This window comes from Oxyura jamaicensis, chromosome 7 (genome assembly GCF_011077185.1).
Source record: "Oxyura jamaicensis isolate SHBP4307 breed ruddy duck chromosome 7, BPBGC_Ojam_1.0, whole genome shotgun sequence".
In the NCBI taxonomy this organism is placed as follows: Eukaryota; Metazoa; Chordata; class Aves; order Anseriformes; family Anatidae; genus Oxyura; species Oxyura jamaicensis.
Window position 1 is genome coordinate 37359223 of NC_048899.1, and position 16328 is coordinate 37375550.

A 16328-nucleotide genomic window follows, 5' to 3' on the forward strand; every position below is an offset into this window, starting at 1 on the left:
TCGAGGCTTTAAATCAACAGCTTTGTAAATGACACCAGAAGATGGCATCATCTGCCTGTGATGCTGCTTAACTCTTTCTGGACCTCAGTGGATAAGTTTCTCTATTTTTTCTTCAACTTGATTTTTTGGACAGTGAACATGTTCTCTCCCTTGAAATAAAATTCAAGGGTGTGAAGGCTTTGTGTTTTTTTTGACTGAATTGCCATTTTTTGAGTGCCTATTGCCTCTTGTAATTCAGGAAAGCAAATCCAATTTTTCCAAGTTACGGTTCTTTTAGTTTGGATGTTTGAGTAACAAAAAAATGGAAAACGTATTTTGACTATTGAATAAATAAAATGTGGTGCTGTTTTTATGCAAAGTGATAAAAATCAATTTTTTAAGCAAAACCATTTTTACAGATGGGTAAGCACTCTATATGACTGCACAATGTGAATAATTTATTTGAAGATTGAGATTTATGTGTGTACTTAACATACTTAGATACGCACTTTAAGCATATCTTGAAGTGTTTTGCAAGTTGGAAACAATGTCTGCTCTTACACTCCCTGCAAGCATAGCTCAAACACTTTCAGGTGGAATATCTGTCGACTGGCAGTACTCTTTCAAACCCTGACCTTTATGTGAAGGTGTGTTGGCTTCCATTGTATACATTTTTTTCTTAACTGATCTGTATACTGCTGTGAGGACTGTGTATTCCGTTCTACTTTGACTGCTGCAGGTGTTGTTGGAATGAGAAGTAAGGAAGCGTGAGTTTTAGTTAAGTAAAGGAATGACTTGCAGGAAGGGGGTTAAAAAGGATCCCCTGTGGCCCCTGATCAGCAGAGACATCACTACCTGCCTGATCAAAGGAAATATTGCTTAAGGGATAATCGTCATGGGTGACCGAGTGTTAGTTATGCACATCCCATATATTTTGTTATTAAACTTGAAGCTTGCCTGGGCAAATGGGCTGTAGCCCAGTATCTCCTGAGTATTACCAGGCCTCCTTGTCTTTGGTGATGCATGGGCATGCAGATTGTTTCTGTACCTCAGTTCTTCCTAACTGCCTTCTCAGCACTTTTTGGCTCACTTTGTTACCTGCTCTTCAGTGCTTGGCTTATTTATTTGTTCCCTGTGAAACGCATGTTCTGGGTTTGTAAGCATTTTCCCTGATGTACTTCTAACAGTGTCTTCTGGTGTCTGTGGGACAGTAACCACCCTCGACACTTAAATTTCCTTTCGTTCTGGGGATCCCAGCCCTCTTGGTACCTCCTGCAAGAAATCCTTTGCCACCTCTTTACCCACAGATGCTTCTCAGCACTGACGAACATCAAATTTCATCTTGATGGCCATTGCTGAGGCACAGGGATCAATGGAATCTACATTAAAGCTGCTCTCCCTGCTGATGAGTTACTCCACTGGCCAATGCTGATGTCTGTTTGTTGCACTGAAATGTTAAAGACAGCAGAAATTCAACCTTGTTATTCTTTTTCTCCTGAAGCTCTTTCATCTTGCAGCTCCACAGCTCATCCCGGCAGTGAAAGTAAGCAATGTTCTTTTGGCTTTGTGGATAGGAAATTGTTTTTCCACTTCTGAAATGCCCAGGTGTCTACTCCCTTATTCCTGTGGGACCATCTCCCTGACAGAATCCACGTTTTGCTGCTGTTCAGTACCTCTGTCACGTGGCTCCCTTCTTGTGGGTTTTCTTACCACCTGAAGGGCTTGGTCATATTGGTGGGTTATCTACAGAAAAAATACATTTTGTTTTCTTATGGATGACTCCCCTTTCCCCCCATCCTAGGGGAGGTAATTTGTTATTCCTTTTGGAGATCTCTGACATCCCGGGATATTTAGTGAACCCTCCCAGGATATTTAGTGAACCCTCCCAGCTGAGGTTGGCTTATGAATTTCTTCAGGAACAGTCAGAACTTGTCAAACCATTTCTAAGTCTGCCGAGGTGATTTTAACCATTCCTACTCGGCTGTTCGACTCACAGTAATCTGGTCAAGTAGTAAAAATAGCACGTTTGGGACAATATGTATTATCTGCAATACAGACACTGTGGTATTATTTCTGACAATATTGCTAAGAAAAGATGGCTTTTCAGTGCATTCTTACTGATGGCAGATTATACCTACTCCAACAGGAAAACAGAGATTTGCCTATCTTGCTCTACAATGAGCTCTTGATAACAGAGGAAAATAGGGATTAATTAATTAATTCTTTTATGACTAAGCCCCTACTTGTCATGACTTACCAATTTGCTATTCAGGGAAAGAGCTTGAAATATAAGGGAAATAAAAGGACTAAATAATTGGTAATCCATCGGAATAAATCACATTATTATAATAATGCCTTATCATATGCTGCACATTGCTAACGCTCCTTGATGTAATTACTTTTAAGAAGGGCAGGAGAGCTTCTGTAACTGCCTGCTCCTTTCATATCCACACCAGGTAATGAGAACAACCACCCAGGCTAGGAAAAAAGGGAAAGCTGTAGCAGTACCAAAGCCCTGACCACTCTCAACTTGTTTGAGGGAGGCTAATTCAAGGAAACTGTGGAGGAATCCAGCTCCAGCTGGACTATTATTGCTCAGAGTTGAAGTCTGAGGGCTGTTTCCTGCTTTCCCTAAAGCAACACTACTTGCACCCATCTTTAAGCAGTCATGCTACTTGTAGGGAGAAAAGGGTGGAGGAGGAGACCAAGGGTGGTAGATTAAACCATTTTGAGCAACTTTAATCCGGTGAACTAACCTCGGCAGCTGGCTGAGCGCAGGGGTAAGGCGCAGGTACAGCAGAAATGGGAGCAGAGGGCAGCCAGCACCAACCCTGAGGGGAAGGAGCAGGCTCCAGCCTTTGCCTTTCCCAGATGCTGATTCACAGGCTGCAGTGTGACAAACTTCTTGTTAATTTATCGAGGTCAGGGCTTTGCTCTTCCTTCTGCTTTGTGTCATAGCAAATAAAGGTAATGGGAAGCAGGGCAGGGTGAATATCCTTTGCCACAAGCCAGAACCCTTACTGCCTGGATGAAGAGCAGCCTTACGGTGCTGTTTCTTTGTTCCTATCTCTTAGGGCAGGGAGCAGCCCTGTATCAGAAAGGAGGACACACATTTAAAAAGGGGACCCCCGGCCACAGCCGTGACAGAAACAAAGCACCCCACGTTGGGTACACCTTTAGAGTTATAAGGAGAAGGGTGAGGGGCAGGTTACTGCCCTACCCTTAACGAGGACAAAAGGCTGAACCTCCCCCCGAAGGGGAGGGGGCTGTTGTGGGGCCGTTTTGGGGTCTTTTGGGGCGGTTTTGGGGCCGTGGTGTGCCTGACAGACAGACTACACGTCCCGGCGTGCCCAGCGCGGGGCGGGGCCGCGGGACTGCGGCGCGGCCACAAAGCCCCGGGGGCGCTGAGGGGGCGGCGGCTCCGCGCCCGCCGCTCGCCCGCTGCCCTAAGCCCTCCTCAGCCGCAGCCGAGCCGGGGGGCGAGCGGGGTCCGCGGCCGCTGCCGGCCCCTCCTCGGGCCCCTCCCGGCCCCTCCGCGGCCGCCGGCAGCGGGGCCGGCTGCGGCACCTGCCCGCCGGGGCGCTGCCCCGCCATGGCGGACCCGGCGGAGTGCAGCATCAAGGTGATGTGCCGCTTTCGGCCCCTCAACGAGGCCGAGGTGCTGCGGGGCGACAGGTTCATCCCCAAGTTCAAGGGCGAGGACACGGTGCTCGTCGGGGTGAGTGCGGCACCGCGGGGAAAGGGTCCTGGGAGGCTCCCGAGGGATCCTACGGGGGTCCCGAGGGGTCCTGGTGGGATCCTGAGGGGCTCCTGGGGAGCTCCTGAGGGGTCTTGAGGGGTCCTGGGAGGCTGCCGAAGGGTCCTGGGGGAGATTTGGGGGGGGTCCTGGGGGGCTCCTAGAGGGGTCCTTGGGGGGCTGCAGCAGCCACCGGGGGAGCCTGGCGAGGGGCGACACAAAGCCGGGGGCCGAGGGTTGCCTTGCGCATCGCTCCCTCACGAAGCAGCAGGGAGCGAAGATGCTTATCAAAGCTTCGAGTCCGCAGCGAGTTTCGTGAAAAAAAAAAAAAAAAAAAAAAAAAAAAAAAACGTCTGAAATAGTTAAGGGGAAACGAGGGCAAAACGGAGCCGCGGAATGGCTCCCCAGTCCCTCGCCCCGTACTCGTGCCTCCCGGCTTTCTGGAATCGCAAAGGCTGGGAGAGAGCTCCGGGAATCGTCTGCTCCATCCATCCCCTACCACCAGCATCACCCGCATGCAGCTTCAGGAGCTCGTGCCGGCTAATCTTTTTTTTCCCCTAAAGCAAGCCCTCATGTGCATCAAACCTAAACTAAAATGCATCCTAGGATCGTTAAGGTTGGAAAAAACCACGACCAGCTGGTTCCACCATCGCAGTATTCGGCCATCAGCCAAATATCCCTTTAGCAACGTCATTTTTTCAGAAAGAAGGGGAATCCACGATCGGTTTGTTTTTTTTTTTTCCACCTAAGTGAACGCTCAGGTACAAAATGCATCTTTGTGGATAAAGTGCTGCTGCCTGGGAGAACGGCAACCGTGATGCTTTGTGTTTGTCTTGCGGACAGGAGGTAGCGCCTTTAGTAAAGGTAAAAAGGAAAAAAAAATAGCAGCAGCCGGCAATTTCCTGCTGTGGGAGTGTAGAAAAATCCCTAACGAGATGCTAGAAAATGTGTTTGTTTATTTATTTGTGTAAGCACGTGTACAGGTTTATTTTTATGTACGTTCAGTTTGGCAGGATCAGTCTTGAGGTTGCTTGCCATCTTGAAAATCCGTCCTGAAGCTCGGGGTGCGCCTTTCCCCGCATCCACAGAGCGAAAGACAGGTCTGGTGGAGGCGTGCATCACGGTCCTGCTGCCTCCTAAAACACATCCTCAGAGCCCTGCTCGTTTTTCAGCGGGGATCCACCCGGCCGGGGATGCGGGGACATCTGTAGCTCCCTGCAGTTCTGCCCGTGTAAGCGAAGGTAGAATTGTTCCACGTTCTTTGTCATCTTTATTCGCAGCGCTTGGCTGGCGGGGCCGTGCTGTAACTTGAGCTAGGCTGCAAGCGCTGCAAGCACTGCAGTGTGGTAGCGGCAGGCAGCGCGGGTGGCGTTATCTGCTGGTTATTTGCTGCCTTGGAGTGACTGCGTAGCGGTGGAGGGGAGGGGGAAGGAGTCCTGGGGCTGTGCAGGATCCTAGCAGAGCAGACTTCCTTTTAGAAAAGCAGTATTCGAGCCTCCAGAAGCTCTCAGAAGCATCACAGAAAAGAAAAGTAACCCAGAACCAAACGCTTTTGTTTGTTTTCTTATAGCATTCGGGAAGCACTGCAATGCAGCTTCTATTTTTGTTGCGTAAACTATTGGGAAGAAAGGGGTGCTGTTAGAATCAAAACAAGCAGACAAAAAAAGCTCCCAGGAATTCTGTCATCGCATCAGGAAAAAATAAAATCTGAATTACTGAAAGGGAACGTCTTTTCTGACGTGAGAGCGTGAACACGTTTACTTCTTCCTAAAAGATGATTGTGGGGAAATGCTCAGTTTCTGAACCTCCCACCATCATTTCCCATTAACCTGTTTTACGCTTTGAGCAATTTTTCCAACACAAATGGAAGATCAGAACTTGAAAACAAGCAGCACTGAAGGAGGTTTAACAACAGGCTTGAGTTTCCCTTTAACGTCGCGAATGAAGCTGCGTCTCTGCAATGCCCCTGGTCCTGTTTCAGAGCTCTTCAGCAGGAGAGTCCCGGGGCAGCATCCTAACCACGTTCAAACCAGTTAAACGCCGCGGAGTTGAGATGTGACCCACTGCTTTACATCCTCGCCTCTCCCGTGGACCTTTATGTGCTTCACACGTGCAGGGAAGCAGGGGTGATCTGAGTAGAGCAGGAAGATGAAAATGCCTTACCGAAGATTGTCTGTGGCTCGGAAGATCAACAGAGGAAAAACACCAGTGTGTTTTGATTCTACTTCAAGGTTTTCAACGTAGAAGCCTATCATCTGTACCTCATCTTTAACCATGGCAGCGAAAGGCAACCGTGGCAAATCCATGGCTTGCGTTTGCGGTTAGCTCCCCCAGCCTCACCAGACTGCAGCTTCATTTTACGTTCCTGCTGCTCTGCAGCCTCAAGGTGACTTTCTGATTGATCCTGCCGGCTGCCGTGCCTAGAAGTGCATTTTTCCTGCTGGCTTCCTTCTTACAGCCTTGTTGGAGAGCGTGGAGCCGTTTGCCCCAGTGGGTGCCTGAGGCACGTCCCTGGCCGATAGTTCCTCCGTGCCCTCCTTCCCCGTCCCCCCGAGCGCTTCTGTTCCCAACGTCTGCACGGGACGGATGCAGCAGGGCTCCGTGCGTGGCAGGATGCTGTCCGTGAGGGCGTTCCTCGGCTTTGGGCTTGCAGGGGAGAGCTGCCAGCCCTCTGCCTCCTCCTCGTGAAAGAAGCAGAGGAGCTGAGCTGTGAAGGAGACGGGTTTTTGGCCTCCTTTCTCCTGGTTCCACGGGCGTGCTGTGTCGTGGTGTCGTGTTCTGTGAAGCGAAACAGACCAGGAATTGGTAGCGGATTTGGGGTGAAATCTGAGCATTTTTTTTCCGTCTTTCGGCAGTGAGCTCTGTTGCCATTCGCAGTGTTGTCTCGTGGAGAGATTCTCTCTTGTTTCCATCACTAGAATAGCTGGAGATGTTTTACCTTTTATTTCATGAGATCTTCCCGTAGCCAACCCCGGCTGCAGCCGTCCCTAACCCGCTGTGTTCTCCTCTCCTGTGGATGCTGCACCACGGCGTGCGGGGCTCCTTCCCCTGGGCTCTGGGCTCTGTTGCTTCCAGCTCAGGCTGTTTCCAGCGAAACACAGCACGGGCCTGACAGATCTGGCACTTGGGGCTATTTTTTGGGTGATTTCTCGCAGCACCTCGAGCCTCTCGGTGTCTCAGGAAGAAGAGGAAGCCTATAAACTACAGCGTGTTGCTGTGCTTTTGGGAAACAGCAAAACGAGGTGATTCCCCTGGGCTGGGCTGGCTCTCCTGCGCCTTGTTCTGTTTCCTTTGTCGTAGTAGGCACTCAGCAAACTGCTCATGTGCTTGGCTTTTAAAAGGAGCAGTTGTCCTAAGGCGTGCTGCTGTGCTTCGGGCTTGCTTCAGGACCTTGCGCAGAAGGAGAAGATCACGGGCAGAGGAGGTAACTGGTGGAGTAGTTCTCTGGTTCTTTTTCTACGGCGTGCTGGCTGGAGAATGAAACACTTCTGTATCTAATTAGCCACAAAGTGCATTTATGTCTTGACACGGCGATGCTTCCGTGAAGCACTGAAGCTTTTTCTCCTGAAATTTCCTCTTGAGGGAAGGATGTTTGTTCAAGCTTGCCCACGGGTGCTGAGCATGGGGGAAGATTAGTCAACGCAGATAAATGTGGGCTTGGATGAAGTTGCCTGCGCTTTTCTGTTTTCTAAACGGTGAGAACTCAGGTGTAGGAACAGCTCTGTTTATTGGTGCTGGTGCATGCCCCTTCTGTCAAAACCACGGATTCCCACTTAAAGCTTTGGAACCTGAAGCTGTAGGTGCTGTGCTCGAGGAAGGCAGCTTGTCCATCCGCAGGAAGCACAGCTTCGTGTCGCCGTCTCCGGGCCGTGTTTTTTTCCTCGGGCAGCTCCCGCGTGGCTGCAGCCTTGTTTTCCTCCCCCCGGACGCACTACATAGCCACTGCTGCTTGGATTCATCTCGGGGAGTGCCCGCTCGGTCTGGTACAGGCGGGTTTTTTGGTGCTCGGGGAAGCCTGGGAGTGCTTTGTGTCCTGCCTCGTTGGAGATGATTTCTCGTGGCGCTTCCCACCCAAACGAAGGCCAACGTGCTGCGAAGGAGCTGCTGGGGAGTGAGGCGTGCTTCCATCTCCACGCGTCATTCCTCTGCTTCAAGCTGTGCCAGGAGAAAGCAAGCCATTACACAAGATAAGGCGAAGGACGAAATGCCAAATGAAAGTGTGCAATATTAATCTGCTTTGCTCTGTAGTGGTTCCCTGAGGAGTTTTTCTGGGGGTGGGGACTCTTCCCTAAAAGCAGAGGTGGTTATTTTGGAAGAAAGAATATTTAATTCAGGTTTTCTTAACAGCTTTGTCTAGGCTGCTGACAGCCTTGGTATTACCTTTGGTGTCCTTCCTGTCACCATTAAAATGGCTCACCTTGGGATGGGCGCGTTGTCCTCCACGCTGGCCGATGCCAAAGTACCTGGCGGGTCTGCGGTCACCAACACGCAGTCCTAGCTCGGTGCGGGCACGTCGGCTGAGCTGTCCGAGCAGCAAGGCCACCCGAAATTCACACCTGTGGATCCCTCAACTGTCCTTGCTTAAAGGTGGCCTTTTCTTTGCGCTGAGGGCAGTGCTCAGTGAGATTTCAATGTCTGATGTCAGTTCTGTTGGAGAACTTCAGCGAGTGCAGACCAAGAGCTTGTCCGTGGGACGGCTTGTGAAGGGGGGAAGGGCCCTTATAAAATGCTTCATGCTTAAAAAGCTAAAAACACAACCACAGCAAAAGAAACTTTCACCTCAAAGCATCCTAAGTGGACTCCTTCAGAGCCCCAGAGGCGTGGGGGAGTAGGCGTGGTATTGCTGATGGGTTCCTGCTCTTCTCTGTCCATGGGAAAGAGCCAGGCCGTCGGTATTTATTTATTTATGTACTTATGGCCTCTTTGGGTCTTGACTTTTTATGGGAAGTTCTGGAAATGCACGTGGCTGTTACCAAATTCCCATTGCAGTATCGGTGAGTGGTCCCCCGGCAGCCCCAGAAAATGCACGTTTTCAAATTCTGAGATAGAGCCTAGCTGGAAACAGGAGTGCTGGATTTTCCCCTCCTGAGAGAGGAGTATGAAGAGATAAGGGCTCAAATATTTAATGGCAGTCCTCTTAGATGCCTGTGCAAAAAGGGATTCATTCCTTCGGTGCTTCGCTACCTGAAACCTCCCGCCACACCTCTCGTTTTGGGGGCTGAAAGCTGACTTTTAAGGTCAGCCTGCAGAGAAGTCGAGTCCCTGGGGCCCGGGCGTCGCTGGGGCTGCCAGGTCGTGCCTTCACCCGGGACGTGCGGGGCCCGGGGTCTGAATCGGGGTCACTGGGTTAGCGAATATTTATAGCAGTGCTGCTAGCAGAACTCTGCTTTTTTCATCAGTTGTCATCTCTTTTCTCAGCCGCACGGGTCTGAATGGCTCGAACCTCTGCATGTAGGCCAGCAGAGAGATGTGGTAACGCTGCAGCTTCTGGAAGGGCTCTGAGGTTTTCTGGTACGGACTCGTTTTTTGGGAACTGCTAGGGAGAGCTGGGGGCTGAGGTTTGAATACATGCTCGGTTATTTTTCACTTTCTGGTGTCTGAAACAATTTAACTTCAAAGGAAAGCAGTTCGGCGACGCAAACGAACCTAAAAGCCAAGTGAATGTTGCTATACTCGAGCACATCTTCCTTCTGCTTGAGCAAAGCGCCTGCTCAGCCTGGTCACAGAGGGTTCGTTCCGTCCCTTGCTTTCTCCGTGTGCAGCCCGGATTTTCTAAGTACCATACAACAGCCGTAGCCATGAGCTTCAAACCAAGCCCTTGCCACCGTTTATTTCACCAGTGCCATCTGTGGCTGCTGAGCTGTGAAGCACCACGCGAGCTCTGCGTTGGCTCCCGGGGAGGGCGCGAGGTGGGGCCTTGTCTTAAACCCTTGTTCTGCCTGCTGCGCTTGAAGTTCCCCAACCCCAAACTGCTGCAGCGCTGTGGGGCCGTTCGGAGCTGCGCGGGTTTAAGAGGTGTGGGGACCTCGGGGTTATAAGCTGGATAACCATTAGGGCTGGGGAGGCGGACACCTCTTTGGCTTCAGCAATAAGGATGGTTTTTTTTTTTTGGAAATGGTGCCAAATGAGCGTAAGGCGCTGCACAGGAGGAGCAACAGCTGCTGTGGGTGCAAAGAAGAGGATGTGTGGATTATGGTCCCCGTCCTGACTCGCTGCCCCTTGACAGTCCTACGTTTCGCAGCTTTTCTTTCTTTCTGCTGGAGAGAACAGGAGAGTGAATCATGATTTACACGGGAGGTATGGGTACTGGATCTATAGGCCGTGCCTTATAGGCCGTGGCATCTCCGTCTCCCTTGCCACACGGGGTCCAGAAGCAGCTAAGCGCTGCTGCCCGCGCGGGGAGGCATTTAGGCTGACCCGTGCCTTGTCAACGCTGTAAGGGCGTGCCGGTGGCAGAGCAGGCTGTGCCCTGCTCGGAAGATCCGGGGAAAGCAGAAGTAATGCGTCGTCACTGCTAAATCTGAGAGTGGGATTCCTGTCTGATCACGTCGGCATCGGGCATCGCCTGTTTCTGGACAACGTGCCAAGCACGGCACTGCCATGGCCCCGCTCCCACAAAAGCACGGCTGTTACAAACAGCACCGAGGTCTCTGCTTTAGTTTCCCGTTGAAGCTTTCCAAGCCCTCACTACATCGAGACAGAGTCCTTATTTTTTAACTGAACATTAAAAGCTCTGGTTTTCATATCATTACCTGACCCCAAGTGGAACGTGAGGGCGATGGAAAGCTTGGTGCCAAGCTGTGAGCCCTGCACATCCCACTGAAAACGGCGGGTTCTGTTTTGTCTCCATGTAATGAGATGTACGGGGAAATTAGTGTAATGAGCAACAAGAGCACCAGGGTCTGGTGCTCTCGTGGGCTAGGGCTGAAGCTCCAAGTGCCCCCCCCGGCTGTGTTCAGCAGGTGCCGGGTGGCTTTGTTCCTCCCAAAGGGCTGCTGCCTCCTCTGGCCTCCACCTCTGCTTTAAAGCTCACCTTGATTCGGGTGAGATGGCAGAAAACTGGGCAAATCGAGATAAGACAAGATGAAAGAATTCAACAGAAGCGCCACCGGAGTGAAAGGAGGCCGGAGGTTTTGACCTGGGAATCGAAAACCAAATGAAAGGCTGCGGTTTCCGCGCGTTCCCTCCTGGCAGATGCAGATCTCCCTCCACCCCCCCAGCTAACCAACCTTTAGACGTGCGTTTTGTTTGTGAAGCAAGGGCATTGCCCAGCAGCGTGCCAGGCGGAGGAGCCGTTCCCTGCCCCAGGTGCTGCAGGCGGTGACCGTGGCAGGAGAGAGGTGGCGACGGGCAGGAGCTCCTCGAAATGGCTGCGCTCGAGCACGGGCTCGCGCTTCGGTGAGGCTGTGCTCCTCTCCTCTGTCCCCATCTGAAGAGGTTTGTTGCCAGGAGCAACTTGCCTGCGTTATTGGCGGCAGGGTAATTGCTCTGCCTGCCTCGCTGTCGGAGCTTCTGCAAATGCTCCTCCATGCTCGGGCTGGAGCGATTGCCGTAGGTGCTGAGATGCAGACCCGAGCGTTTCCAGTACGCGACACAAATCGGGGCTGCAACCAGTCTGTAGTGAAGCAGGAGGTAATGCCAGCACTGCCGTGTGTCGGGTAACTCTCTAACTCGTAACACGCCGTGCTGTGCGCTGCCCCTTCCCTTCTTTTAGCATCGCCTTGCAGTGGAAAAGGTAGAAGGAAGTACAAAGTAGCCGGGCTGTGGTTCTGCATTAACTCGCTGATTTGGGTTGTACCTTGTTAAGGGTGTTCCTTAAAAGGAGGCTGGGGCAGCAAGGGGTAATGTGTCTACGATACTGCACGCTCCTACTGTCCTGCTGAAACGTCAGGTCCATAAACCTTCAGGCTCCCGGCACTGCTGCAGTTCGGTGTCTGAATTCGGAATGAGGACGCGAGTCTACGTTGCTGGTCTGCCAGGGGGTCAGGAACGTGGTCAAGGAGCAGAGCGCCAGGGGTAAGGCTTAGTTTTTGGTCTCTGAGCATGCAGTCACTCCATCTGGTGCTGGGCACTGGTATCTTCTTCTCTGAGCTGGCCCGGGCACAGCTCATTTTGGCATTTGAACAACCTGAGGGCGCTTTCAGTTCTTGGTGGCAGAGGAAAATAACCCCCAGGGGCCATTTTATGGCCAGAGGATGAGAACGATTCTGTTCAGTGGAAGACGCTGAGCCCCCACCTTTAACGCTGTGCCTTCGTGCAGGTGGTGTTCGGGCACAGCTTGGCTTGAAGGGACTCAGTCTGGGGACGAGCCATGTGCTTCGACGTGCTGCCTACACCGGCTGTTGGAGCTCGGGCTCATTGCAGGGAAATTCCGAGGCTCCTCAGCACCTCCACCTTCGGGATGCGGTCACACAGAAACTTGGTGGCTCTGGGTTAGTCCCAGAGAGGCCGAATGAATACAGCCCAGCCGTAACCCTGACAGTTTGGTCCCTGTGAGATGCTTTCTCTGCAGAACAAATCCCGCACAGTGCGGGCATCTCATCTGTTTCTCTTTGCCACTCCGTGCGTCCAGCCTGGGGGATGCTCCAGCGCCAGCGGTGCCGTTTGTTCTCCCGTTCCCTCCAACCCTTTGTTTGCGGAGCGTGCCGAAAAGAAATCGGTGACACGGATCAGCGATGCGCTCGCGTTTCATTTTGACCTGTCCTGACCTGAGGTGGCTTTGAATCTACGACTGACCGCGCTCAGAATCCCATTCCTAAGCTCCCGAGCCGTGCAGCTCCCCGCAGATCTGTAAGCGAAAGGTTTCACAGAGGGAGATTAACACCACGCTGCCCCGGAGTGAAGGGGGAGTTGTCTTCAGCTGGGGCTGCTCCATGGAGCACCTGTTTTGTGCTTTGTTGGAGAGGTGTTATAAATGTTGCTGGTAAGCAGAGATGCTGGCCAGCACCTCCTGTAACTCCTCACCCAGGAGATGTCACTGCCCGAGTCCTCTTCCATTGCTGCTCTAGGAGCTCCCTTGGGGTGTCTTTGGTTGCGGTAGTTTTCAGTTCTGAGATTTTTATTATTTTAAAGGAAATCATCTCATTTTTTGAATGACATAAAAACCGTGCTTCTAAACAACCTGGGAGTGGATGAAATCCTGTGTTGCATTTTCACAAGACAACCAACACGTCGTTCTCTTTGGGTCCCCAACTGCTCCTAAAACCACCAGGCTCTGAGTTAGCGGGGGCTGTCTTCTAGAATGACCGTACCCTTCTTCCTATCTTCTCCTACCAAAGGAGTATTTTTTGGTCTTTTCTTCCCAAACGGTCGCTTTGCGTAGTTTTATATACAGAAAGGTACACTCAATTTCTCTTACCCTGTTGATGTACGGGGGTGCTGTAGATTAGCAGGCATGCTGCAGCCTGATAAAAATTAGAGAGATTTGGGGTAACTTTGAACCCAGCTTACCTCCAAACCCGAGTGCCTTTCTCCTAGAAGGTGGCTGTGGAAGAGACGTCAGGGAAGCGGTGTCGCTGATGTGGAAGGGCACGCTAGGCCCTGTTGTGCCTGCGGTGGCTTGGACGTGGTGTGCCACGGTCGCGGTTTGCTCGGGAACGTCTGATGCTGGGAGATCTCTAGCTGAAAGGTGGATGGCAGCGTTTTGAAGTTAATTTAATTCAGCTCGTCAGTGCTTTGCTGAAGGAAAATGAGTGGGTGATGAAGGTCGCTCTGAATAGGCGTGAAAAGGTCCATTAAAATCGTTAGCGGGCATGAAAGCAAAGCAGTGGTGCGAGCTACCTGAAGCCAGGAGGAGTCACCCAGGAGAGGATGCCCCGCTGTTCCCACGAGGATTGTTCGAGCTCTGCTGCTGTGGTAAAGCTGAGAGGTCTGGCAGGAGGGAACGCACAAAGCTGAAACAGCCGTGAATTGTTTTACTTAAAGCTTAGTTTTGTGGGGTAAGGTGGGGAGCCTCATGCTGGTCATCCCCAGCTCCTGGGCTGGGGGAGCCAGCTGGGGAGCGATGGAGAGCCGTGCCTCGGAGCGGTGCTGGGCCACAGGGACAGCAAATGCTGCTGGGCAGCAAGATTTAATAGCCAGCTCTGTGCTGGGACATCCCCATATTTACATTTCATTCATTTGTCTTCTAAAGAGCGCATTTTCCAGGGCTAGGTGAATAATTCCCAAAGCTTCGTTTCCCAAACGGCAGGTCCAGCCCAAAACAAAGCGCCGCTTTCTGAAAGTCAGAGGGTCTGTCTGCTGCGAGCGACAGCTAAAAATGGGTCCGCGGCCGCGTGCCAGATCCCGTCAGCACCGCGGAAATGCTCAGAAGGCGGATCGATAATTAAGCCCGCTCTGCAAAAGTAACGTGGTGTTCAACTCAGAGCGTCACTGCAGGGATGTGGCCTCAGGAGAGTGGGATAGGTCCTGAGTATTCCTTGTGCTTTATCCCTGGCCTCCCAGATTCCAGGGGAAATTTGCAGGGCCAGCTATTTCTGCTTGGGAACGGGGCAAGTTTGATGCGGCACTCAGCAGGTTTGGGCGGCCCCCACGCTTCCAGAGGGAGGAAGGCTTGGGGTCCTGCTCCTGGAGGCAAAGCTCGTTTTATGCCTCTCGCGGGGGAGAGGCTCGGTGCTGTGCGAGGGCTGGGCCTCCGCCCGAAACCTGAATTGCTCCTGGGAACAGTTTGCTTTCCGATCTTTGAGAAATCCCGTCTTCCAGGCCTGCAATGACGTATCATTTATTTATACAGCCTCTCCTACACGAGCGCTCACGGTGATGGTGGAAACGAGCTGGGAAGCGATTTCCCATTAATTCGGCTCCCCCGTTCCACGTGGCTCCGTTACCCCTGAGCTCAGCGGGCGGTGCCGTTCCGCACAGTATGGCAGACCCGCTTCCAGGACCTCCCCAGATCTCCCAGGGAATTAATCACAAACCTGCTTTGAGGCCCTAATTCCTAGCGTGCTGCTCTGAGCGCCGGGCTGCTGCTCGTTTCCGAATTCAGGAGGGCTGAGATTTTTTTTTTTACGTTATTTTTAGCTCCTGGTATTATTTAGCTCCTGTCACTTTCCCGAGTAAGCTCTAACGTGGCTGGGATCTTCCTGGTTTTGATACTCGGTTCAAGTTGAATTACGTTTGGGAAAAATGCTCGTGGGCAAGAAAGATGCCACGCGTCCGCTTAGTTGGAAGAAAGGAATCGGATTTTAAATGCACGTGGCTCGCTTGTTTTTAGTGAGTTGTGAGGAGCCGGGCTGCTGTCCTACAAACTGATTTGTCTTGTAAGTGTCGAGCAAACCTCTTCATAGCCTTCTCATGGGTGCTTCTCTTGGAACCACCTGCAGCTGGCACAAAGAGCAATCGGGAGTGTCTGAAGTGTGCACCAGCTGCTGTGCTCTGTGTATCCATCGCAGTAAGCATCAGTCCTGGAGTTACCTGGGAGTGAGGGTGGGTCTGTGGCACGGCTGCTCGCAGCCTGCACGTGGCCCTGGTGAACCCCAAAATGCCGTTTCAGGCCTCTCTGCACGAGGTGTTTGTTGCTCGGCGGGGGTAAGGACAGCAACCAGGAGCCAGGGCTCAGCAGAAGTTTGCTGCAGGACCTGCGGAGCTCTCAGTGCCTCCGCTGCCATTTCTGGCTCTCCCCGTTTTGCAGTACCCAAGAGCAAGCTTTTGGCATGTGTTCGTATGGATAATTCCCCCTTTGGGAGTCTGTTAAGCGGGGTCTGCAAGACGGTGTTCAGTGTTCTTTCTCTTACCACGTCTTTGTTCTGTTTGCAGCAAGGGAAGCCCTATGTCTTCGACAGAGTGTTACCTCCGAACACAACCCAGGAACAAGTCTATAATGCCTGTGCCAAGCCGATTGTCAAAGGTAGGCGTTGCCTTTGTTTGTGGCCATGCTGGGGGAGGGACAAATGTGTCTGCCTGTCCCTCAAACTATTTAAAGATAGGATAATAAACGTTTAGCTGTCTGTACTGGAGCTTCGTCATTACTAATTCCAGGTGTTGGGTTTTTTTTGGGGATGTATTTGTGTAGAAAAACTAATGCAAAAGCGCTGAAGGAGTTGCAGTAGGTGTTCCTCCCTTTCTCTGTGTATGACTGTCATTCCACCCTAATGCTTGCTTTTTTGGTATATGGTAAAAACCAAAAAGCATGTGCTTCCTGGGGCTTTTCAGTACTGAAAGGGGCTTTAAAAAACACGGAGAGCAACTTTTTGCTCAGCCAGAGGACGACAAGACAAGGGGGAATGGTGTTAAACTAAAAGAGGGGAGATTTAGGTTGGAGTCGAGGAAATTCCTCACTCAGAGAGCTGTGTGGCACTGGGACAGGTTGCCCAGAGAAGCTGTGGCTGCCCCATCCCTTCAGGTTTTTCTTTGTAAATCCAAGCACGCACATAGTGGGAATGGTGTCGGAGCTGGTCAGGACCATGCTCTTAGAGCAACACAAGCCTGTAATGAACACCAAGGGCTTCACGTGGTGGGGGAGGTGGGGGCTGCTCAGGGTGCGGGAGCTGCAGAGCTCAGGAGCATTTCGTGTGGGAAGCCCAAGGGGGGCCCTGGGTGACCCCTCCTGGTGCAAACCCCTGGGGTTGTGCCACAGGACGCGGCTGGCTCGCTCGGATGGCCTCGGGCAAGCTGC

General features: G+C 51.9%; 1 protein-coding gene across 1 annotated transcript in view; it reads left to right on the plus strand.

Annotated features, from left to right (window-relative positions):
• The first annotated feature begins 3403 nt into the window (after nucleotides 1-3403).
• KIF5C (kinesin family member 5C) overlaps nucleotides 3404-16328 on the plus strand; it is a 64496-nt gene continuing 51571 nt past the window's right edge. Inside the window, exons 1-2 of the mRNA XM_035330923.1 lie at nucleotides 3404-3697; nucleotides 15470-15560. Coding sequence (XP_035186814.1) covers nucleotides 3572-3697; nucleotides 15470-15560 — 217 coding nt within the window. The 5' untranslated portion in view covers nucleotides 3404-3571. The remainder of the gene's footprint in view (nucleotides 3698-15469; nucleotides 15561-16328) is intronic.